The following is a 24,974-nucleotide window of genomic DNA, read 5'->3' as shown; positions in this document are numbered from 1 at the left end:
AGCCAATCTGCATTACCTAAGGTACTTTAGAAGGATTCAACCCCCTGTTCCTACGACGCTGACCGTGACATAGCAATGGAAGGCTAGCTATCTGTAGCTACTGGCGTACCTAGTAGTCAATGGCAATTGTATGCCTGACTTATACTCAAATATTTCCTTTTTCGGATACCAAGGCTGCTAATAGGAGTTGAAGTGATTCAGTTAGGTTCAGGTACACAACTCTAGTTTGTTTGCTTCATCTGTCCAAACGTTATAGCGTCCGTTGGACTGAGGCCGGGTGGGCAAAAACATTATTATTGCATAACTATAGAATAAGGCGCCTTCTTAGACAAGCACATATCTGGGTGTAGCAATGCCACTTAATTTATCCATCGTAACTCCCATAGTAATTCACCAATGGAACCCCCCTCTCGCTCGCTAAGGCGTATATACCGAAGCAAAACTGGACGAGAAGATACCCATGTAATGTAAAAGACAGAATCGAAATGCAATTGGCGACTTGTAGTATGCATTCCATGTTCTTCGTGCAAGACTTTCCCTGAAAGCCCATCGCGGTGGCTCAGGCTCATCTTATCTTAGCTCGTCGGTCGAACTAGGCTTCTAGTCACGCCAACAGCTTAAGTCAGTTAATTATTAAAACATAAGTATCACTTTTAATCATCTTTGAAATCAGGCCGTGTGCGACTGCACCAAATCTTTCGTTATATCTGTTAGACTCAAGGTGATACTATAGTTAGGAGTAAGACCTAGGTACTACACAAAGTTACAGTATATCCTTCCGGTAACAGGTTGCTCACCGTAGCAACACATATAATGAACCTGCACAGTTCATATCCTCGTATTGCCTGACAACATCTCATACAGAAGCCCTAACCCAAGTCTAGAAGAGGTCTCATGAGGGTTGACATGGAGGGAAGTACTCTGTACACACTAGGAATTGCTCTTACTTTCAAAAGGAATCAAGTAACGGGGTGCCAGTCTCTATTTACCGTCGGCTTAAACGCTTAATTTAACAGATTTAGCTAACGCTTTTACAACATCAAATGAAGCGCAGCATCTCTTTGAATGAACTATCGAGTTGGCTAAAGATAGCAAATCCCCGCAGTTAGCGAATGACTAGGCGTCAAGGTTGAATCTTCGGGTAATAATCCGGCCATACCAGAAGCCTAATCTGCCTTCAACGCATGGTATGTCGGCTCAGGATACCGTTGGTGTAATCCGAACCTTCGGCTACAATAATTAGTATAAGAAGCCGGTAGCTAGACGTTAGACTTAAAGGAAGCACACTCAATTCAAATAATATTTCCTGCGCTGCGTATGCAATCTCGTCAATCACCAATAGATACGCCAAATATCAGGGACTCATTCGAAAAGCCTGTCTCACAGCAGATTTACCTCCCAATCTCGCCAGTCAATTTAGCTCGGAAGAAAAACAAACACTGGGCACACTGAACACTTCTTTACTGCAGGGCACTAGTACTAGCTAAGATGAATAGCGACGCGAGTCAATCGCGGCATCTTCAGCTTCATTATTCAGCTCCTGCCACAGAATGGTCAGAAGCCCTGCCCATAGGCAACGGCCGTCTAGGTGCTGTTGTATATGGGCGGACCGAAGTAGAGCTGATGCAGCTTAACGAAAACTCAGTATGGTATGGAGGCCCTCAAGAGAGGACACCACCGGATGCTCATCGTATGCTTCCCAAACTTCGACAATTGATTCGAGAAGAGAAGCATTCGGAGGCTGAGGCTTTAGTCAAGGAATGTTTCTTTGCAACTCCCGCAAGCATGCGTCACTACGAGCCGATGGGCACCGCAACACTGGAATTCAACCATAAGAATATCGCTGATTATCGGCGTTGCCTCGATTTGGCTACTTCGCAGGTCTCTGTTCAGTATACAGTCGATGGCATTTCTTATCAGCGTGACGTTATGGCCTCATACCCTGACAATGCAATACTTTTACGATTCACTGCTTCAAAAAGTACCCGTTTCATCGTGCGCCTGGACCGACTGAGTGATAACGACACCGATACGAACATCTATGCCGACACTATCACGGCTTCTGGTTCCCACATTTTGCTCCACGCAACCCCGGGAGGATTGAATAGCAATCGATTGTGTTCTGTTCTTGGCGTCGTCTGCGACGATGGCGGCACCATTGAGGCCATCGGAAATTGCCTTGTCATCAACTCTGCCTCCTGTAGAGTCGGCATTGCCGCACAGACTACATTCCGTCATGATAACCCCGAAGTCGTCGCTCTGACTGAGATCGATCAGGCTCTAGCACGGCCGTGGAATGAACTATTGGAGAGGCATAGAACAGATTATTCTAAGCTTTTCGGCCGGATGAGCCTGAGAATGTGGCCAGACGCTTGTGACTTGCCAACGGACCAGCGCCTTCGAAGCTGTAGGGATCCCGGCCTTGTCGCCTTATATCACAACTATGGCCGATACCTGCTTATTTCATGTAGTCGGAATGGAGACAAAGGATTACCAGCAACCCTTCAAGGCATCTGGAACCCGAGCTTTGCCCCGCCTTGGGGATCCAAATATACTATTAACATCAACATACAGATGAACTACTGGCCTGCTGGCCCGTGTAGTCTGGTCGATGATTGTTCGATTCCACTGCTGGATCTTTTGGAACGAATGTCAGTCCGAGGTCGCCAAACGGCCAAGGTCATGTATGGCTGCCGAGGTTGGTGTGCGCATCATAACACCGATATTTGGGCCGATACGAACCCTCAAGATCGCTGTATGACAGCCACTATCTGGCCCCTTGGAGGTCTCTGGTTATCGACCACGCTGATGGATACTCTCAAGTATCAATATGACGAGGCGCTACACAACCGCTTATTCCACGTCCACGAGGGTGCTGTGCAGTTTGTTCTTGACTTTATGATACCCTCCAAATGCGGTTCATACTTAGTCACAAACCCCTCACTCTCTCCAGAGAATGCGTTTGTCTCAAAGTCTGGAAATAATGGCATATTCTGCGAAGGATCTACCATAGATATGACTCTTATCAAGATGGCTTTAACGCAGTATATTTGGAGTTCAGAGCGACTGTCAAACATAAGCCACTCACTTAAAGGGCCTGTTGAAGCAGCTTTGACGAAGATTCAACCTCTTACACTCAATCAAGAGGGATTAATTCAGGAGTGGGGTCTTAATGATTACGATGAAGTTGAACCCGGGCATCGCCATGTATCACATCTCTTTGGCTTATACCCCGGAGATTTGATACACCCTACGCAAAGTCCAGAACTCGCTGCCGCGGCCCAAAAAGTGTTGAAACGGCGCCTCGCTAATGGCGGTGGTCACACGGGCTGGAGTCGGGCATGGCTTTTAAACTTCTATGCACGATTGCTTGATGCAGAGGCGTGTGGAGAGAACATGGATCTTCTCTTGCATAATTCTACGCTACCCAACCTACTAGACACTCATCCTCCTTTTCAGATTGATGGGAATTTTGGAGCATGCGCTGGAATCTTGGAGTGTTTGGTGCAGTCGGCTGAACGTAAGATGGATGGGGAGAATGTGGTCGAGATATCTCTACTTCCAGCATGCCCCCGTCAATGGGACAGGGGCCACCTTCAGAGTGTGAGAGCAAAGCAAGGATGGCTTGTGTCTTTCCAATGGAGCGAGAATCAGATCATCGGCTCGGTGGAACTTAGCTGCACTATGGCGGGAGCTGATGCAGCTCATGTTTTGTGTCCAGATGGATCGAGACGGGTATTTGGCGGTATGGTCAGAGACTACACTTTTGAAGTAGCGTAGAGCAGAATTAGACATGAAAGATGACAACCACCAATATGTTACTTTACTGAGGTTCAAGATCTTTTCTGGTTTCATCCCTGGACGCCAGTGGTAGGGGCATGGGACCATGAAGTGCAGTGACGGGTCCTGCGTATACACGTATGTTTCACGAAAGCTCAGGCTTAGTTTGTTCGTTAGATGGCTTACACTTACTCAAATATCTGGCTTTTCTGTGCTCCTTTTTTGAGATGATACACTAGAAACTCAGCATTGACAGTGGTTACATGAAGCTATGTTGCAGGAACGTTGGTGCTTATTTTAACTACCTTATCTACCCATGTACCAATTCCATATCTAGTACCTCAACCCTGAGAACCTTCAAGGTTTCAATGTCATATTGTGGACATGTTCGTTGGCATAGAGGGGTATGAGTCCGTAGATAAATACCAGCCGGGCTTTTTCATTGTGTCATAAATTGCCTTCCCGTTGACTACTAAATTCGTTAGAGATGGTTCGGTCCGCATCGTATCCCGTGAAGATGGAGGTATTGGCATTTGTGCCATTATACTGGAGGTTTCGTATGAGGACATTGCGGATTCCTCGTCCGGGTGAAATATTATACTTGTCGTTGTACATCACACGAAAGTTTAGGAGCTGGCCCACGCGAATATTCTCGAGTCTTACATCCTCAATGAGAACGTTTTCAACAAGGTTACTATCGCCCGGGTTCAACGCGATTGTTCCCTGGTATAGCATCTGCTTTTCATTCTGGTCGAGAATATCAATATTGCGAATCGTCAAGCCGGTGATGGTCTCAGGATCTTCGGTATTCCCATGAGTCCCCACGTTGATAGGATGCGCCACATCAGCCCAGAAGATCGAGTTCTGAACAGTAATGTTCTTGGTATCACCGTACCATTCATCCCTGTGATTGTAAATGGCGATGCAATCGTCAGAGTTTCGTAGGAAGACAGAGTCGATGAGGATATCCTGACTACAAAACAAGTCGAGCCCATCTCCATATTGCACGGCGCTGAAGCCGCGCCAGTGGTGAAATGTCACGTCGTTGGACATATAAGCTCTTGGAAATGAATTGATGCCAATGAGTCCTTCGATGACAACATTGTTGAATCGCACCAGAGATATCGCATTTCCTTTCTCGCTGTACAGTACCCCACGCCCACGCAAACCGACGTTACTAGAGTTGGTCACCGTGATGTCGGGAGCCGTGACCACAGCTCCCCCAGCAAGGTACAAAGTCTTAATGGATGGGACATTAAAAACCGAATCAAGTTTGTGATAGCCTGGACCAAAGTATATGACATCGGGGTCGTCGGCTGACGGAGCATCTGGATCAGGCGGATTGGTAAAGATGTGCAGGCAGTCAAAAATGTTGCCGTTCACTTGCAAGATTACATCGCGGGGTTCAGTGAGCATGAAGTTAATGGTAGAACCTGACTTTGTTGGGCTAATGTCAAGAGATTGCGGTCTGATAATGGCGTCAAAGACTCCGTCGTTCAAGTATTTAGCCCGAATCTCGACGGTCCCATTGAAGTCGAAATATACCACGGAAGAAGTGTGTCGAATTGAGCTACCAGTAGTAAAATTGACCTCGTTATGCGTGGGGGAGTAAGAGTCAATCTTCTTCCATTCACCTCCAGGCGAGCGTACTTCGACATCGAAAGAAGTCGCAACAGATACATTCGCCGGTATGGGGTAGGTATGGACGGTAGTATTGCATCCTGGAGCCCCAGGTGTCATGCCCATGACAATACTGTCATGGGCTAGAATAAGCAAGAAGGGTATTAGGAGTGTGTTGATGAGCCCCATGGTGAAAGACTCAATGAGAGTAAAAAGGCAAGAGTAGCAGAAAGCCCTTTGGATAATACTAGTGGTTCTGTACCAGAACAAGGTTGAACTTTTGAATCGAGAGGAGTATGACGCCGCCTTTGAACTTTATAGTAGGATGCTATCAATTCGCTCAACTTAAGTTTTATATAGAGGAGTTTCTAATTTGGAGTCATGGAGTGAGAACTCAATGATGCCTTCCCCAGACGTTGCCCTACCCCCTCCGTTAATCTTCAGTACAGCTATGATGGAAGCAATAACGAGGGCTCATTGCTCCCTTGACCCAATTCTACATTTTACTTATTCTCGGTGTAAGGGCCGCGCTTTCCTCCGGCTGTCCTAATTATTTGACTGCATGCGTTTGTGGTCGGGTATTAGGGTATTTAGGTATTTTCCTCCTCGTGAGTTTCTTTTAACCTCCGGGACAAAGATATACAGCCAACGTCTAGTTGTCTATCAGATTGAAGCTACGCGCCAAGTAATGAAGAATAATCTTTTACACAAACAAGGGTTGTTTTTCTTAATTATAAAGTAGCCAGTAGCGTCGGGTATTAGGGTATTTATTTAGGTATTGTGGTCACTTGAGGGTGTTAATTAGCCTTCGGGAAAAGGACATATGGCTAGGCTCAAGTTATCTATCGGGTTGAAGCTATGTCATGTGGTGTCGGATGGATCTAGTTACACGAGGCTTGTGTTTCGTAATGACAGTAGCCGCTAGACAGCACCTAGTGGGCTGCCGTTAATGATTCATCGCGTCTTATGCTCCCCGCAGTCTCTGGCAGTCATTATAATTCTACCATCCTCTCCGTGCTGAAGAAGTTCTCGTTGGCAAGATCAACATAGCAAACCTGTCAAATACTCGCAATAGACATGTCATCATGTCTTTTCCAAAAACGCAGCCTGATTGGAGCAACCTTGACGTCCTCCATCGCAATACTCTCCCGCCGCGTGCTCACTTCTACCCATTCGCCTCGAAGGAAGCGGCACTCTCCTTGAATCGTGAGAACGCCCAATTCCAATCACTCAATGGGACATGGAAATTCCGCCACAACGTCTCGCCATTAGAACTCCCAGATTGGAAAGATCTCGACCCAATAACCTGGGCCAATATAAAGGTTCCTGGCATGTGGCAGCTTCAAGGTTATGGCCGGCCTCTTTATACCAACGTCAATTACCCTTTCCCTGTGGACCCCCCGAATGTTCCATTTCTTAATGAGACGGGGTCATATTGGCGCCAATTTACTACAAAGAAAGACTGGCAAGGACAGCAGATCCGGTTACGTTTTGAAGGCGTTGATAGCTCGTTTCATGTCTGGGTCAATGACAATGAAATCGGCTATAGCCAAGGCAGCAGGAACGCTAATGAGTTCGATATTACCCCATTCCTGAGGGACACAGGGGCAATCAACACAGTTGCAGTCCGGGTATACCAATTCTGCGACGGATCGTACCTTGAACGCCAAGATCAGTGGCTTCTTTCTGGGATTTTTAGAGACGTTTACCTAGTCGCGTTAGCCATTCCCTCCATCACGGATTTTACCATTCTACCCCAGGTAGATGAGTCTTTGACAAGAGGTGTTGTCCACGTTGATGTCTCCCTCCATGGAAGCGACTCTGAGGATGTCACCGTCGAGTTACGGGGTCCTACTGGCGATGTCCTGCATGAGGGACAGATGAAATCGACTGAGATGGCTGACCTGACAATTGAAGGCGCATCTCTTCAGCTATGGTCTGCCGAGAAGCCGATCCTTTATACCCTACTCCTGACAGTGGGAGACTGCACGTTGCTCAGCGAATAGGATTCCGTCGGGTTGAGATGAAAGGAGCCAATTTTTTGGTGAACGGGAATCCTATCATTTTATATGGCGTCAATCGCCATGAACATCACTACCTCTATGGTAGAGCTGTCCCGTACGAAGATATGAGAGCAGACATCGTTATGATGAAGCAGCATAACATCAACGCACTAAGGTGCTCCCACCAACCAAATGACCCCCGACTCTATGAAGTTTGCGACGAGCTCGGCATCTATGTTATGGCGGAGGCGGATCTTGAAACTCATGGTTTCGATTCTGTAGAAAGAACCGCTATAAAAGACGCGCACTTCATGGACGGCCGGGAACTCCAGGAGCTTTCCTAAGACCGCGCTAAAAGGTGGACATCAGATAATCCCGACTGGTTCGATGCCTATATGGACAGAGCTTCTCAGCTTGTTGAACGGTTCAAAAATTATACTTGCATTATCTTTTGGTCTCTTGGTAACGAGGCGTTTTATGGAAGAAACCACGTGGCCATGTATCGCTGGATCAAAGAGAGAGACCCTAGTCGACTCGTCCACTACGAAGGAGATCGTAAGGGCACATCCACCGACTTTTACAGCGTCATGTACGCAACTCCCGATGAACTGAAGAAACATATCGCCAAACATTCAGATCGGCCATTGATCCAGTGCGAATATGGCCATGCTATGGGAAATGGTCCGGGAGGACTGGCTACCTACATCGATTTGTATCGGTCTGAGCCGCTCCTTCAAGGTGGCTACATCTGGGAATGGTGTAACCATGGGCTCCTCAAGAGAGAAGGCAAATTGTCGTACTTTGCGTACGGTGGCGACTTTGGGGATACTCCTAACGACCGCGACTTTGTTATGGATGGGCTTACCTTCTCTGACCATTTTCCTACACCCGGCTTACTTGAATACAAAAAGTGTATCCAGCCGGTATCCATCCGGCTTGAGGGCGGTAAACTGCATATTCATAATCACTACGACTTCATCGACCTGAGCCACCTTTTTGCCACCTGGCATTTGGTTCAAGAAATGGGCAACACCAATCCGACGAAGTTTGAGCCGCCACAGATTGCCCCGGGGGCAGAAGGCATTATTGTCCTTCCCGGCTGGGGTGGTGAATTGCATGGAGACACTTGGCTCTCGATCCGTCTCTACCTGAAAGACGAGACTGCTTGGGCGCCTCAAAGTCACGAAATTGCTTGGAGTCAAATTCCCCTATTGGAGAATCATACATTCCAGCTACCCTCGGTGGTTGCCGGTGACATCAATGGGCCTTCAATATATGAACAACCAGGGCGTCTGACAATAACGTGGCCAAGCTGCAATGAGATATTCACTTTCAATCTTGTCGATGGAAACTTTACTTGGGCCAATCAAAAGGGCATTTTTCTCGCTAAAGGGCCAGAATTGGGCTTATACCGCGCCCTTACCCAGAATGACGTTGGTTTTGGTGGTGACGGCAAAGAATGGTTGAAGTTTAGGCTCGCTGAGACCAAAATGCATGTTCGCGGGTTCACTTGGTCCGTGAATAAAGACGGTACCATGACTGTTAAGGCGACTGTCAGGGTCGCCCCTCCCGTCTTGGAGTGGGCATGCAATGCCCAACTGATTTACACGCTTGGTCAAGGCAATTTGTCCATTCGCGCAAAGGGGAGTTTCTCTGGGACTGTTTCTCGTCACATCCCACGTATTGGTCTCACTATGTCGTTGCCAAAGGACTATAATAGGGCAACATGGTATGGTCGGGGCCCCGGAGAGTCTTACAGAGATAAGAAACAAGCCGCTAGATTTGGTCGGTGGGAGGCCTCGATTGACGACCTTCAGACCAATTATGAGTGACCCCAAGAAAATGGAAATAGGAGTGACGTTCGTTGGGTTCAAGTCAAAGGAAACGACGCTATACTAGAGGCTCGTATGGATGTACCACTGAACTTCTCACTCAGGAAGTACTCTATGGATGATTTAGATAAGTCTACTCATCCACATGAGCTGACTGAGTTGGACGAAACGGTGTTGAACTTAGACTTTGCTCAGCATGGTCTAGGAAGTGGAAGCTGTGGGCCTTTAGCGTTTCAGGAAGATCACCTTACTCCAGGGCTATTCGACTTTACCGTATTCTTTAAGATTAAGTAGTTTAAGAATATAGTTATTCATTGATTGTGACAAGCCATGCTTCTATGGGTGAATTGTCACGACAGGCCAACCAGAACTTTCACCCATCTCGACCAGCAAAACTATGAAACCTAGTATTCGAAATGATCCAAAGAAAGCTGGGAAAGCCATGTTTCTACCATGATCTAGGATATCCGAATGGATATATAGATTTACGTTCTTACGTTCATTTAGATAGCCAACTATTAACATAGCAATCAGTCTAGATTCAGCTACTACATCTACTAGCTACGTGACTATTACATCGCCCATGACCGACTTAACCATTCGCTAGCATAAACCAATACTACCAGTCTATATCCTCGGAACCCCTAACCTATTATTACTTAAGAGAATTTCAGAAGGATGATATTCTCCATTCCAATGACACTGACTGAATCCTAGCAATATCTGGCACGCTACTGTCGTAATTGACAGCAAGCATTTTGTAAAATTAAAATATGATCGCACTTAGCTCGCCATACTAAAGGAATATGATCTCAGACTGTCTTAATATTACCTGGTATGAAGCGAGTTATAAGCAAAGCAATTGTGAGCCATTCAAGGTCGCCTCATTTAAAAGTGGGTTGAACGGTCTTTAAACTTCATTTCTTACTACATAGCAGCTCTTAACCAAGAGCTTAGAAGTTTACTTTACGATTGGCTTTCTGACATACTTGAAGATTTTATTTAGAGTTAAGTACATGGTTAGAATCTCGTCATATCTTAGTGAGCTAACATAAGTATTTAAGCCCTTCTGCCCCTGTGCAGAGATATAGTATAATTTCTGTATACGTCCAAACATTTTAGGATATTGTTACACTATGGCTGAATTAAATAAAAGCATGTAATAAGCTGAACCGAGATATGTACATGTATTTTTGTCAGTTTCATATGAAGAAGAAAGAAAAATGCTCCGCTATTAGCTGTACGATTTGTTATATTCCGACTACACACAAGTTATTCGAAGACATGTTCATGACAATAACCACTAATGTCTACTTCAAATGCTCATGGCATTCCACAACATCCATTTCTAACAGTAAGCGATAACGGTGTCTGGTTTCTCTTATTCTTATAATGTAACTCCAGACTGTCTTGCATGAGTAGTAGCGACACAACACAACTATGACAATAGAGATCAGCATATAATAGCAGCGTTTAGTCGTAATCGTTTTCAATTTACGTTCAAGACATCTTCATCGTATAACTAGCAACTTGACAGCAACATCATGACCCGTGTCGGCGAATGCCAATGGTACCCAGCCAAAAGGATGCTTTTGCAAGTATGTAATAGCGAAACAAGACCACAAGAAATACTTCTAGCAGCGTGCGACAATAAAGATCTGGCTGTCTTATCTCTGAAATTTACTATAACAGTGTCTTGAAGAACCACCAACTGAACAACACTCTTATAACAAATCACATCAGCATATGACAGCGGCGCCCGATTGAAATCATCATGACGATTCATGCATGTTAATACCAGTTTTCGCAAGTAGCTGTTGGACGGCAGCTTTATGGCCGTTTGTATTAGTCCGTGATAGTAGTGTCTCGCTTTCTCCATCTTCGCAGTCTGGATTAACGCCGTCCTGCCCAGACAGCAGCTCAACAATAGCTGTATGGTCATTTCCAGCAACGTAGGATAGCGGTGTACGGCCATCGTTATCCTTGTAATATGGGTCAGCGCCTTTTGTAAGTAACAGCTTAACAATAGCTATATGGCCATTGCGAACAGCGTATAATAGTGATGTCCGGCCGTAGTTATCTTTGTGATCTGGATCAGCGCCTTTTATAAGCAGCAGCTGAACAATAGCCTCATGGCCGTTTGAAGCAGCGTATAATAGTGATGTCCGGTTATAGTTATCCTTGTAATCTAGATCAGCGCCTTTTGTAAGCAGCAACTGAACAACAGTCTCATGGCCATTACAAGCAGCGTATAATAGTGGTATCCGGCCGTATTTATCCTCACAACATAGGTCAACGCCTTTGATCAGCAGCAACTGAACAACAGCTTTATGACCATTCCCAGCAGCCCATGATAGTGGTGTCCGGCCGTAGTCATCTTTGTAATCTGGATCAGCGCCTTTTGTAAGTAGCACCTGAACAATAGCTTTATGACCCCTACAAGCGGCGTATATTAGTGATACTAGTTTATCATGGTCTTCAAAACCTAGTTCAGTGGCTCTTGTAAGCAGTAGCTGAACTATAGCTTCATGGCCCTTTTTAACAGCCCTGAACAGCGGTGTCTGACCATCCCGATCCTTGCAGTTTAAGTCAACGCCAGATTGGGTAAGAAATAGCTGAACAACAGTTTCATGGCCATTAGAAGCAGCGTATAATAGTGGTGTCTGGCCATAATTATCTTTGCAATTCAAGTCAACGCCGGCTTGCGTAAGCAATAACTGAATAACAGCTTCACGGCCCTTTTTAACAGCCCTGAACAGCGGTGTCTGACCATCCCGATCCTTGCAGTTTAAGTCAACGCCAGATTGGGTAAGAAATAGCTGAACAACAGTTTCATGGCCATAAGAAGCAGCGTATAATAGTGGTGTCTGGCCATAATTATCTTTGCAATTTAAGTCAACGCCGGCTTGCTTAAGGAATAGCTGAATAGCAGCTTCACGGCCCTTTTTAACAGCCCAGAACAGCGGTGTCTGACCATGCCGATCCTTGCGGTTCAAGTCAACAGCAGATTTTGTAAACAGCAGCTGGATGACAGCTTCATGATTATTCTGAGCGGCCCTCGACAGCGCTGTCTCCCCATCATAATCATGGCAATTTGGGTCGACGCTACCTCCCGTAAGTAGCAGTTGAACAACAGCTTTCAAGCCATTCGTAGCAGCCCATAAGAACAGAGACTTTTTATACGTGCCAGTTACGCCAGAGGTTCCATTATTATGTGTCGGCAAAATATGACCGCGCGCATCAGGCCCGACACTTAAATCTCGTAATGAAATAAATGCGCATATTAGTGTTTCATCACATTCTTCTTCGAGATAAAAAGGGATGCCAAATTTTCGTCCGAAAGCGAAATCACGTTTGAAAATGCTTGAGCCGGTTGGATTTCGACGATACAGTTCGCAGAGTTCGTGAAGTGGCGATGTTGATGGTAAGATTGCTACTAATAGCTTCAAGAATGTATTGACCGCTTCATGATTATTGATAGCGAGTGCTGCAAATATTGGGGTACCATAGCGCTCAATTCCGTCTTCTATATCAAAGAACGAAAATCTTCTAGGGTGGATGCCAATTAAATTGACCAGATTTCTTTCCGCCAAAATGTAGAGAAGGCTGACTGAATTCGTATATCGCCGAATTTGGTGTTGCTCAAGGGTGTTGTGTAGCAGTATCCACTTCTGCAGAGGGAAATCAGTGAAGAATTTACCCTGATCTATGCCATTTTGCTGGGTACTGTCGGCATGTTGAAGAGAGTTACGTACTGAATATTCGAGAAATGGGTAATTTGAACGTATTGTCTGTCGTAACTCTGCTGTCTCGGATGCTGGCGGTAGAGGGTCTACTATATCAGCATCTTGGAGGGCCAATCTATTCAGCTGAGCCAAGCAACAATCCCTTAGAAGATTGTGGCTATTGCCCAGGAAGTTACCAGAAGCTTCAGACCATTGAGATTCGTATTTACTCAGCAAGAAGTCTCTGACAGACTCGTGGATGAATTGGACTTCCGCAGCCTTGTTTCGAGTGACTTCTGCTAAGCCTTTGGAATAACTTCTTACAAAAGTCTTTATCTCGTCGAGCTCGATATCATTTCGGTCCCAACAGCCTGAGCACTCTTGATCATAACCAAGTTGTACCGCGAAATAGAGCTCTTGTGGCTTCAGTGGACGGTTTGCGAAGAGAATCCATTTGAGACAAAGGTGTAACTTCTCGAGATTCTCGCCGTCTCTCGTGAGAATCATTTCAAACAAGTCGTTTAACTCTGGTGGAATTTCTTTCAGGCGATCTCGCATCTGTTTTATCGAGTTGGGGTATTCCCGATTGAGAATATCAAGAACCAACACGACCCAGAGAAAAATATTGGAAGACCTGTCGAGAATCTCAGACCTTAGTGAGAGAGCTTGGGCCGATTGCCCTAACCTGAGTTTGGACTTTATGTAGTATTCAATATCTTCTGTATGGCCGATTTCATCTTCAAGGATAACTTCAATACCCTTCGCAATTGTGATCGTTGGATAATGGCGACTTGAAAAGCAGACCCGCAACCGGACTGGCGACTCTTGTGCACCCTCGCATAACTCTTCGAAATAGCACACCATGTCTGCGACCTGATTCTTATTGCATTCGTCTAATGCATCGACAAATATTGTCAATGACTTATTACCGAGTTTTCGTACGGCATGTGCAAGTGTCTGCTTTAATGCTTTCTCGTTCCATCCATTTCGTTGTATAACTCTGGCACCATCTCTCGTCATCCACTCTAGACCGTTTTGTGCGTCTGGCACCTTCTCAAAAAGTTGGTGAAGAAGTGAACGATAAAGCCCCATCGTTGATTTCTCTTCTACCGTACCCCGCGCGAGGAAGAAGAATGACAGTATAATTTGTAACGAATCTGCCTTTGCATTGATCTTAACCTTTTCGAAAAGGAACTTCATGAGAGTTGATTTCCCGGTGCCAGGATGACCTTTGATCCACAGAAAGCCGCCATGATCTGTCTGCTGTGATGCGTCGTTCCAGGATATATATTCGGGCTTGTCGAGAAACCAGCAGCAGGTCCTCCCTTGAGCTGCCGTTAAATTCATCAAGCGCTCGTCAATCTTGTCAAAATAGAGCTGCTCTATCAATGACTTCTTCACCTCGTTGCCCATCATTTCTGTAGCCGGATACTCTCCCTCGGCGTGACATTGGCGCTTCCTATCTTCATTTTCAGAGGCAGAGCCTTCTTCATCGAGTTTGCGTTTGGGTGATACATCCACCGAGTGTATTTGGGCCACTACCACAAGATATTAGATCAAGCGAACATAAGACAGCGATTGATGTACGCACCATTCTCTGGTCGTATCTCTTCCAAGATTGCTCTTGCGTACGCAGCTGCCATTGCAGCAGCATAAGGCTGCCACTCATCGTTCTTATGTTCGTCTCCATAGTCACAAACCCCTCGAATAACACCGACTGGGATTTGGTCCATCGTCCCAGCCGCCTCCATCTCGAGGCCAATGATGTTATATTTGTCTCTCAATTCGTTCCGCCTTTGAGCGTTCTTCATCAATTTGTCACCTGAACCTATTGAGCCGTACCACACACGAATGCGCTTTGAAGCTGGTCTTGGCTCCCGTACCAAAGGACTTTCGATTCCGCTCTCACTAACTTGGTATAGGACGTCTCGACCTTGTCCGGGATCGGCAAAAGTGCCTAAGAAATGCGCTTTGTGTTCAATTCTCTTGTAGTGCTGCATGACCTTACTTGAATCGTTCAGCGGAACTAGTTTGATACTGCTAATGGCTGACCTGACCACCGTTGCTGTTTTCGCCAGCGCATGGCCGGCACGCAGAAGCTGAAATCCATCTGCACCAGTCTCTTTACCCAGGTCATAGTCTATTAGACCAGCATTGTCGCCCACTGATAATCCCACGAGAATATCACCGAGACGAATATCCACCGGTGGGTTTCGTGAGAGGTTTGGGAGACCCGCGGCGATGCCAACCAATAAGCCGAACCAAAGTTTTGGAAAGAACTTCTTGATCTGGGTCGCGAGAGCGGCAGCAGATCGTGTTCCATATACTTCTCCGGCCGGTAGCGTCGCGATAATGATATTATGCCCGCAAGCATCTCCAGCTTGGAAGACATAGTCATCCCCCGGTGTCAGTGGAAATTTGCCTGAGTGTCGATTATCCAACATATGCAATGCAGCCTGTGCCTCAATCTCCAGCGGCGCAATCCATGCGACAGTATATGCTCTGGGATCCAACTCCGCCATTAGACTGAATGACTATGGATTGGCGGAAATATTCATATAATATTTCGGCGATCGAGTAGAAACGTAAATGGTCTTTCGGTTCGCGATCTTCGCCGTTTGAGGTTTTCTCTTCGCTTGTCGCACTGGGTAGACGTAAGTCTGAAGTCGGAAACTGACTATCATCAAGAAAAACTGAGCTTCAAAGGAGCTTCAAACTTCTGGACTTAAGGCATTCGCGCCACCGAGCTGCGATGAAAGAGAGTGGATGAAGCAATTGTTGGTGTAAGGGAGGAGCGAGGCTGATTATTCCAATGCAAGTATGCACTGCGCCCACCTCAGCTGCCCAAAAGCCCAACCAAACCGAATCTCTTGATGATTGGTTGGGCATATGCACCTGTCCCTAGGCATCACAGCTTGATCATTCAACAGCTCGCATGTCGGATGATATAACGGTATTCCTAGATAGCCGAAAAGAAAATCTCTTTGCACAGAGGTTGGTGTGTTCTTCTGGTGGGCGTTTTGGAGTTTGTGTCAAGGACTTGAAAGACCGAGCAATTAGCCGCTATGTGTGCGCCAAAGAGATGTATGAATAGCACGTCCAATGACCAAGGGAAAACGGATGCCTAAATCAGATCTATTTTATCAAGGCTAGAACAATCAGTCTCAGATGGTTAACATATCTACCTAAAGCACAGTCAAAAGCGCCATGATGTAGAATATTAGAAATAACAGCCATCTCAAGAGATCATTCGTATACACGCTTTCTCTTCATTTACGCAAAGGGATGGTGGGGATTTACACCCTATTCGTTACCCTGAAAGGAAGCCCATGTCGTGTAATGGCCTCTATCAATAACTAACGTTGACATAGTTGACAACATCTAATTGATTAAAGGTAGTTGTTTCATCTCTTCTCTTCATCACAGAATGATCAGTTGGCAGTTCGCGTCTTCAGAATAGCTGTCTTGGGTGGCGAGAGTTCAAGGCGCCTATCAAATCCAAGCGCCTTACTAGCGGGTGACGTAACACCGTTTCAAGCCAGGCCACATTGAAGCCCAAACATGAGTTTCCAATATTTCATCCAGCATTCTTTAAAAAAAATTAGAGACAAGAGATTTTACTCTTTCAAACATCTCGAATCTTTGTCTAATTAAAACAATGGCGATAATAAGCACTCCCGACGTCTCCGATGACGAGTTTGCAATGGTCAATTCGACCACCTTAGACAGCCCTGCTCCAGTCTCTTACCAGACTCCCAAGCTCATCAGCCGTCTCCAGTCCAACCAACATCCCTCGAAAACGAATTCAGATAGTGCCGGCGATGCTGTTACCGAAAAGTCTTCTGCCTCTCGCATTGATGGTTCCATTTTCGAGTTACAGACAAAGGACGGCAGCCACACAGGGTATTTCCAAGATAATGTGACAGGTTTGAAGAACAGCGTAAAATCGCTGTATAGGAAGTTCACCAGCAAAGATATATTGATTGCTGTTATGGGGTATAACTATGCATTTCTTCCAACTATCGAGTACTTGGCTTATGGTTTCAATTCAGGATGACGGGATCCGGAAAGACGACATTCATCGCAAATGCGACCGGGCGGACAGACCTAAAGATTGGTCATAATCTTACTTCATGTACGATCATCAGATAGCTCAACATGGTCTCACACTTGGCTAATCAATTCTCACCCAAAGGCACACAAGAGATCCAAATCATCGAGACTATAATTGACGGCCGTACCGTCCGCTTTGTTGACACTCCGGGCTTCTCCGACACATATCTATCAGATACTGAAGTCCTAGAAATGATCGCGGACTACCTGTCGGCAGGATACTCCAAAGAAATGCGCCTCTCGGGCATAATTTATCTTCATCCGATCTCAGATAACCGTGTTACTCACCATGCGACCAAAAATCTCGACATGTTCCGAAAACTAACGGGAGAGAAGAACCTCAAGAATGTAATACTGGCAACCAGCATGTGGGATAAGGTTACCCCAGAGGAAGGCTTAAATCGCGAGTTGGAACTCAAGAACAAATTTTGGAGCGTATTCATAGCATTCGGCGCACAATACTGCCGGCAAGATACGTCGGCTAAATCCGCCAAGCAAATCGCATCCATGCTCATGGACAACGAGCCTTTTTACCTAGAGCTGCAGGAGGAGATGGGGAAAGACAACAAGGCGCTCAAAGACACAGCAGCAGGGAGGGAGATAATGAGCCAGCTCTCACTACTCAAGGAACAACAACAAAGAGAGCTTACTGAGATGAAGGAGATGCTTTTACGGACTGCCGCTGAGGAGAACAAGGCTGCTTTGGCTGCACTCGAGGAACACTATAAGAAGATGATGTACGGCATGGAAAAGACTATATCGGACGAGCGGCGGATGAATGAAGAGGCGGCCAGATCAAGTGACGAGAAGATCAAGGAATTGACGGAGAGAATCCACAAGCTCGAGAAGAAAGGGTCATGTGTTGTCATGTGATTTATACGGACGGGTTCTATAGCATTAACACCTGATATTTCACCACAATTGCATCAAAGCTATATAAGTAAGATCATTTATACATGCTACTTACTTTATTTCTGTATCGCCAAGTAGATTGCTGAAGCGTGCTAGTGTGTCTTCTCGATACAGAGTAATCTCGTCCACCATATAGCCAAAGCAGTGCGCACTCAGGTATAGATGTTTGGACAGTGTTGTCGCAGATTCCCTTGAGTTACACTGAATCTCAAGGCTCGCAACACATTCCACGACTGAATTTAAACGATTATATGAGCTATCGCTCTATGGAGTTGCTAGGTGGATGGAGAAAGTTATTTACTCCATCGTTAAGAACTTTGGACCACCCATCATCTCAGACAATTTCATCGATGCCAAGTGCATTTCCGGGCAGTCCGCACCCGTCTGGCTACTCATGGGAGAAGACTCCAGCAGATATATTCGGTGAGCTACTGTATATATCTGGAGTATATAGGATCTTTTCCATCTAACTTTATATTTGCTGACTTGTCACGTGGATTTGTGTGACCACTCTCCTTCGTCAAGCCCACATTCTGTTTGCCGCCGTTTGCTGCTGTTTGCATCTAGCTTTTCCCTCCTACATAGATCAGTATAGCAAGACACGGAGAGTTTTGCACCTTTCAGCTTGTCAATATTTAAATGGGTTTCCCGGGCTTACCACCGCCACTATTATCCATATTACCTTGCCGCCCACAACCCTGTCACAACCACTTTCAACTCTCAAATGACAGAGGATGTATCTTTTACTTGAAATCATCGATAGGTTGACGATATTACAGAGTGCCGTCCTTGCCTTTGGCCTCTGGGCCGTATATAAGCTTCTGCAAGCAATCTACAACATAACCCTACACCCTCTTGCAGGTTTTCCTGGACCAGTATTGGCAGGTGCTTCATATTGGTATGAAGGCTACTTCGACTTGATCCTATGGGGTAGATATACCAGCGAAATAGCACGCATGCATGAGAAATACGGTAACCTCGAAGTATGATGATGCTTGATGGATCCAAGCTAAACCAGCCAGGTCTTATTGTGCGAATTAATCCTGACGAGCTTCATTGCAGCGACCCTCATTTTATAGATGAGATATTTGCTATCGGAACTAGGAAAAGGAACAAACCAGCACATCAATTGAGTCCGTTAAGAGAGTATGTTTTCACCAACTTCCCATGAAAATGTCTTAGTTCGTCAATTGCTGAGATACACTCTAGCGCCACATTCTCAGGCTTTGGCACTGCGGATCATAATCTTCATAAACTACGACGAGCTCCCTTGACCAAGTTCTTCTCAAAACTTCAAATAACCAAATTGGAGCCAGAAATCCACAAAGCTGTTCATCTTCTTTGTGACAAGCTGCTTCGATTTGCGGATAAGAAAGAGCCATTTGACCTGACCTCGGCATATAGCTGCTTCACTTCTGACGTTATAGCTGAATACTGTTTCGGTGAAAACTTAGGGTTTCTTCGACAAGATGGCATTGAGCCCAATTTCAGGCGGGCTATTTTCTCGGTTCTCAACGCAACCTACGTTTTGAGATTTATACCTTGGCTCAAGCCACTGGCGCTGACGGTTCCATAGTAAGGAAGGCTTGAGCTCAATGACTATGGCCTTTTGCTGATATTCTCGGTACAGTATAGCCAAATACCTCTCTAAAGATGTAAGAATGCTTGCGGAGACATTGAATGTATGTGAATTTTATTTACAAGAATGATTAGATCATGAATGCATATTAACACAGCAACTTCAGGCCACCATACCAAAATGGATCAAAGAGACCAAAGTCGAGATGGACGCTGGAATTGTCAGAGAACGAGAGACAATATTTGCTTCTTTGTTTCGGTCAAATCTTCCTGATGAAGAAAAAACAGTTGCACGCTTCGCTGAAGAGACTGCGGCGCTTTTCGGCGCAGGCACTGAGACAACAAGCTGGACGTTGGCGGTTATAACTTACTATCTTCTGACACAGCCTGAGATTCTCAAAAAACTTACCGAAGAGCTTCGAACTGTCGTCGATGATCCCAAATCACTTCCACCTTGGTCAACACTCGAACAGTTGCCCCACCTAAACGCTGTGATGACTGAAGGACTGCGACTCTCTTATGGTGTGTCTGGTCGTACTGCACGAGTCGCGACCGAAGAGGATCTTGTGTACCACGGCACGTGGACTCCAAAGGGTTCCAAAGCTTCTATAACCTTGGACTACGTGGTACCTCGGGGAATGGCAATTGGCATGACATCTGTCATTATGCATCATGACGAAGACATCTTTCCGGATTCACATAGCTTTATACCAGAAAGATGGCTCGTAAAAGGTAAACAAAGAAGAGATATGGAGCGTTCACTCTTCGTATTCGGCAAAGGAAGCCGGCAGTGCTTAGGAATGAAGTGAGTACTCTGATATCTGAACGTTGCCGCACACAGTCGTTGACTTTATTCACGCAGTCTGGCATATTGCGAGTTATACCTCGCTCTTACGGCACTTATATTCCGAGTATACCCACACATGCAACTCTATGAAACCACGGTCGAAGATGTCACGTATGACCATGATTTGTTGGTTCCAGTGGTAAAGGGTAATGGGGTAAAAGTTGTCATTACGTGAATAGGCCTCATAGAAGAGAGCGGAGGAGGAAATAAAATGGCAAGACGATACTTGGGTCTGATGTCATTAAATAATACAGTAAATCATGCTCTTTCACGCAGGATTTAGTTGTCACTGCTTCATACTAGCCTGGGTAGAACAATACAAGGTAAGATAAGTAATTATATTTCTATTTCCTTTCTTTACTGAGCGAGCGCATTTGCGTAAAACTCAACTAGCTTGGGCGCTGACTCTGATAAATCATCGTACAAATCAAAATGGTTCTTGCCTTTGACGACGAAGAATTCCTTAGGCTCCTTTGCCCCCTTCACTGCCGTCTTGCTGTAGTGTAGGGTTTCAGCCTCACTACCAGCAATCATTAACAAAGGTCGTGGCGAGATAAGATGCTGATAATTAAACGAGTCGTAACCAATCATCAAATCGTAGCTTGATGGAGGAACCCGCTGATCAGATCGAGCGTGGTTGCCGCGCTTTGTGCCATAGTATGAGGCAGCCGACTTGAAGAACGAAGGCGCATCCTCTGGCACTGCAGACGCTTCGGTTTCAAACATACGAGGTGCTTGAGTTTTGGTATCATTGGCATGGGCAGTGCGCCAGTCCCCTGCGGCCTTGAGAGCGCCAGCGATGGCTTCAGGTGACTCTTTGTTGTTGCTTTCGTAGAGACCACCATTGCGTGTCATCCGACCTACACAGGCAGCGCTGACTGTTCCAAGGGCCTTGATGCGGGTGTCAGATTGTGCAGCATACGAGGTATATCCACCCGATGCGCAGATTCCTAGGACACCGATTCTCTCGGGGTCGACTTTGCCCTTCAAAGTAGTCAAGTACGTAACAGCAGCCTTATTATCCTCAACACGTTGGTGAGGATCCTCTAGTCCACGGGGTTCGCCGCTGCTTTCACCCTGATAGCCAGCGTCAAATGTCAAGGCGTAGAATCCCGCTGAGGATAGAGCTCGGGCATAGTCCGCTGACGTTTGTTCTTTGACTCCCGTCATGGGGTGGCTCACCACAATGGCAGCGCCTTTGCGGTCGGGGGACCCATCAGCTGGCTTATAGAGCTCTCCGCTGATGGTAAGCATGAATGATGGAAACGTGATCTTAGTTGGAGAAGACATGGTGGAAGGTTGTTGGTCAATTGATAGGGTATTGGTTGTGAAAGTGTCGTATTTACTAATGACGTTGAATAGTGGATGTAACTTACTATTTCGTCCATCTTAAATAGTTCGCCTATACGGGGGTATCGGGCTGGGGGTGGCAAGTGGTCTTGGAGTTGGAGTTAGAGTTCGCTAGAGCGCGCAGATAACTTTCGGCCGAAGATCTTGTGCTAAGGGTTCTCTAGAAGGTTTAGTCTTCGGCCGACAACTTTTCGGCACTTATAAGCTGTAGTTTTCGGCCGAGAACCTTGGGATTTTCTAGTAAAAATCTCGGCCGACAGCTTTTCGGCATCTATAGCTTCACATTTCGGTCGAGAATTCTGGGGGTTTCGGTAATCAACACGTCATGAATCTCGTTTAACTCCGCATGAAGACCCCGGAGGTGATACTACGTATCAACTTTCAAGAAGATCTCCTCTCTTTTGTACCGAAGTTGTAGTCTAGCGGAAAAGGAACGTGGTGATCTGCAGTTGGATGACTAAACTGAATGGGTTTGGCTTCAACAGAATTGCATTGGGATGCTTTCAAATCAACTTTTCTACCATCAAGTAGTTATTAGTACATCATGAAACTGTTACAGTCGTCTTTCAGCTTCTTTGCCATTGTTGGACACCTATATACAACTCTAGCTTCTAGCGTGCTCAATGTTCTACTGAGATTGACTTGCATGAAGATTATAATGGGGAGGCGGCGTGACCGAGGAAAGCCTACTAAATAAATATCCAAAATTAGAGGAACTCAGAGGCAATGAGATGATTCAATGCGGAAATTAACCACGTATCAAGTTTCCGTGACCTCGGAGTTTCCGGGTTTAATGGTTAATGTGGCACGTTGTTGTCGCGGAGTTTGATGTTTTTGAGTCATTGCAGTATTATGATACTCGAGAGTTGTCGGAGCGGGACCATCCATGGTTACGGTTTCCCCTTTCTAGCCAAGGCCAGACCACCAAAGCCGATTAGCAGCAGCAATGGATTAGACGGAGTATAGCAAAGCCCGAACATGGTATAATACACTCTGACAATCCCAGATCCACTGGAACAGGAGGCCAGGTTATTGAAACTGCTCTGCTGCACCCCATGAATATAAATTGCCTCTGTGCCCCCTCTCTCTCCATTGGTTTGCAGAGTCTCCTGCACAGTTTCAACTATATTCATTAATCATCACAAAAGACAACCCTTAGTTATCAACATGGCATCAATTTACGCCCCGGCTCCAGAGCCAAAAACCGAGCTTGGGAGGTATCGAATCCTCTCTTCTACGGCTGGCATCCGTGTGTCTCCTCTCCAACTAGGAGCGATGTCGATTGGTAATGCGTGGTCTAGCTTTATGGGCTCGACAGATAAAGAGCAGTCTTTTAAGCTTCTTGATTATTTCTTTGAAGCTGGCGGCAACTTCATTGACACTGCAAATTGCTACCAAGATGATGAATCCGAGTCATGGATCGGCGAGTGGATGTCGGCAAGACAAAATCGTGACCAGATGGTTATTGCTACGAAATATACTACTGATTATAAGTCGTATGTTCTTGGCAAAGGCCGGACACCGAACTCCTCTGGCAATTCGCGACGAAGTATGCATACGAGTGTCCGCGATTCACTCCACAAGCTTCAAACCGATTGGATCGACATCCTCTATGTCCATTGGTGGGACTTTACCTCCTCCATCAAAGAAATCATGGATAGCCTGCACATTCTCGTTCAGCAAGGCAAAGTCCTCTATTTAGGAGTGTCGGACACCCCTGCCTGGATCGTCAGTGCGGCCAACGAGTATGCGGCTGCGTTTGGTAAGACACCGTTCAGCATTTATCAGGGTCGTTGGAATATTATGTTGCGTGACTTTGAAAGGGAAATTATTCCAATGGCCCGTCAATACGGAATGGCTCTTGCGCCATGGGATGTTCTTGGCGGAGGCAAGTTCCAAACGAAGAAGGCTTTGGAAGAGCGTGCGAAAAGGGGCGAAGGACTACGCGCTACACGCGGCAATGAGCAAAGTGAAGACGAGAGGAAATTCAGCGAGGCGCTGGAGAAGGTTGCCGGAGAACATGGCATCGAATCCATCACGGCAATTGCTCTCGCTTATGTACGAGCCAAGGCGACCCGCGTGTTTCCTATGGTTGGCGGCCGCAAGATTGAGCATCTCAAAGATAACATTCAGGCTTTAAGCATCAAGCTGTCGCAAGAGCAGGTAGATTACCTGGAAAGCGTGAAGCCCTTCGAAATTGGATTCCCCAATAACTTCATCGGTCCCGATCCTCACGTCACGGGTCATTTCACAGGGCTCGCTGCAGCAAGCGCAGCTCTTGCGGTTGAACAATCGCCCAAGCCGACGGGCCTTGCATGAGCAATATGTTACCGAATCGATATAGGAGGAACATTGCTCGGAAGCAGGTTTATGAGGGAGACAAAACTGGCAGGCTCTAGCAGCACACAACTGGGACAGGCGCATCTAGAGATAGGGGGTAATCGTGTATTATATGAAGCTTCAATTAGAGCAGTAGGGCACCTAGTATTACGCCCAGAGTATCCTCCATAGAGACATTGATACATTCAAACCCAACCATAACATACATCTGCTTGCATAATGAAATGCGACATGTCTCATCGGAATCCCAGAGTGTTGAAGTATATTTAACTTAAATAGCCATCTCTCTTCCTGGCGTATTACTTGTTGCGGTCGGCGGGTTTCAGACTCAGTACATTACGCCGCCGCACCACTTGGAAGCTTAGGCCATGGAATAGCATCGTAGTCCGAACTTAATGAAGTTGGCTTGGTGGCTTCAAAGATATCGAGTGAGATGAGGTTGCATTACCCAAGTTTGTCGGGTGGATAATTCCTGCGGCAACCAGGACGTCTCCGACGATCGTGTCCAGTAGTTGGTAGATTTTGTCAAGAGTTTCGTTCCCTGCTTCTTTCAAAGCCGCAATAATTTCTTCAGGCGATCGCAGGCCCTCAATTCCTAATTCTGATTTCACAGCATCAAAAAGTGCCTCTTGAATGGCCGGGTCACCATTCACGAGATCGTGGACGACCCTACCAACCCCACCAACAAACAAAACTCCAGTCACGTCTTTCACGATCATTAGGAGATTATCGACGATCCCGTTATTATCCCTAGAGACCTGATAGAACTGTAAGGACTGGTTCGATTGTATTCTTCACTCGTGTGGTAAGCTTTGTACTCACGACCGGGAGGGCAGTGCCCAAACTCATAAATAGAATAGAAATCAAATAAAAC

General features: G+C 46.0%; 8 protein-coding genes across 8 annotated transcripts; 5 read left to right on the top strand and 3 right to left on the bottom strand.

Moving 5' to 3' along the window:
- Nucleotides 1–1,294: 1,294 nt before the first annotated feature.
- On the top strand, nt 1,295–3,822 carry V8C40DRAFT_185960 (Six-hairpin glycosidase-like protein). The gene has a single exon (XM_083211792.1). It carries the CDS (start codon nt 1,489–1,491, stop codon nt 3,778–3,780), a length of 2,292 nt encoding a protein of 763 aa, XP_083074657.1. The 5' UTR covers nt 1,295–1,488; the 3' UTR covers nt 3,781–3,822.
- A 315-nt stretch (nt 3,823–4,137) lies between these two features.
- Nucleotides 4,138–5,520, bottom strand: V8C40DRAFT_274003 (pectin lyase fold/virulence factor; the record flags this gene model as incomplete). The annotated part of the gene is made up of 2 exons (XM_083220559.1): nt 4,138–4,214; nt 4,254–5,520. The coding sequence occupies 2 exons, from the start codon at nt 5,518–5,520 to the stop codon at nt 4,138–4,140; spliced, it is 1,344 nt and encodes a 447-aa protein (XP_083074656.1).
- A 965-nt stretch (nt 5,521–6,485) lies between these two features.
- Nucleotides 6,486–9,529, top strand: V8C40DRAFT_274002 (putative beta-galactosidase; the record flags this gene model as incomplete). The annotated part of the gene is made up of 5 exons (XM_083220558.1): nt 6,486–7,390; nt 7,510–7,670; nt 7,749–9,188; nt 9,243–9,271; nt 9,305–9,529. 5 exons carry the CDS (start codon nt 6,486–6,488, stop codon nt 9,527–9,529), a joined length of 2,760 nt encoding a protein of 919 aa, XP_083074655.1.
- Nucleotides 9,530–10,648: 1,119 nt separating this feature from the next.
- On the bottom strand, nt 10,649–15,571 carry V8C40DRAFT_286286 (ankyrin repeat-containing domain protein). Its single transcript, XM_083222513.1, has 2 exons — nt 14,552–15,571; nt 10,649–14,498 (listed from the first exon to the last, which is right to left on the bottom strand). The coding sequence occupies exons 1-2, from the start codon at nt 15,480–15,482 to the stop codon at nt 11,008–11,010; spliced, it is 4,422 nt and encodes a 1,473-aa protein (XP_083074654.1). The 5' UTR covers nt 15,483–15,571; the 3' UTR covers nt 10,649–11,007.
- A 958-nt stretch (nt 15,572–16,529) lies between these two features.
- V8C40DRAFT_240372 (P-loop containing nucleoside triphosphate hydrolase protein) lies at nt 16,530–18,057 on the top strand. Its single transcript, XM_083214776.1, has 3 exons — nt 16,530–16,956; nt 17,013–17,095; nt 17,156–18,057. Exons 1-3 carry the CDS (start codon nt 16,619–16,621, stop codon nt 17,944–17,946), a joined length of 1,212 nt encoding a protein of 403 aa, XP_083074653.1. The 5' UTR covers nt 16,530–16,618; the 3' UTR covers nt 17,947–18,057.
- A 534-nt stretch (nt 18,058–18,591) lies between these two features.
- Nucleotides 18,592–20,585, top strand: V8C40DRAFT_286279 (cytochrome P450; the record flags this gene model as incomplete). Its single annotated transcript, XM_083222512.1, has 6 exons — nt 18,592–18,957; nt 19,008–19,131; nt 19,195–19,560; nt 19,616–19,667; nt 19,731–20,368; nt 20,426–20,585. Exons 1-6 carry the CDS (start codon nt 18,720–18,722, stop codon nt 20,583–20,585), a joined length of 1,578 nt encoding a protein of 525 aa, XP_083074652.1. The 5' UTR covers nt 18,592–18,719.
- Nucleotides 20,586–20,767: 182 nt separating this feature from the next.
- Nucleotides 20,768–21,853, bottom strand: V8C40DRAFT_286276 (alpha/beta hydrolase; the record flags this gene model as incomplete). The annotated part of the gene is made up of 1 exon (XM_083222511.1): nt 20,768–21,853. The coding sequence occupies exon 1, from the start codon at nt 21,698–21,700 to the stop codon at nt 20,768–20,770; it is 933 nt and encodes a 310-aa protein (XP_083074651.1). The 5' UTR covers nt 21,701–21,853.
- Nucleotides 21,854–22,902: 1,049 nt separating this feature from the next.
- On the top strand, nt 22,903–24,079 carry V8C40DRAFT_286274 (NADP-dependent oxidoreductase domain-containing protein; the record flags this gene model as incomplete). The annotated part of the gene is made up of 1 exon (XM_083222510.1): nt 22,903–24,079. The coding sequence occupies exon 1, from the start codon at nt 22,928–22,930 to the stop codon at nt 24,077–24,079; it is 1,152 nt and encodes a 383-aa protein (XP_083074650.1). The 5' UTR covers nt 22,903–22,927.
- Between the last annotated feature and the right edge of the window lie 895 nt (nt 24,080–24,974).

Source organism: Trichoderma camerunense (genome assembly GCF_050948025.1).
Source record: "Trichoderma camerunense strain CBS 138272 chromosome Unknown V8C40scaffold_6, whole genome shotgun sequence".
NCBI classification, from domain to species: domain Eukaryota; kingdom Fungi; phylum Ascomycota; class Sordariomycetes; order Hypocreales; family Hypocreaceae; genus Trichoderma; species Trichoderma camerunense.
This window is presented reverse-complemented; position numbering and strand designations above follow the sequence as displayed.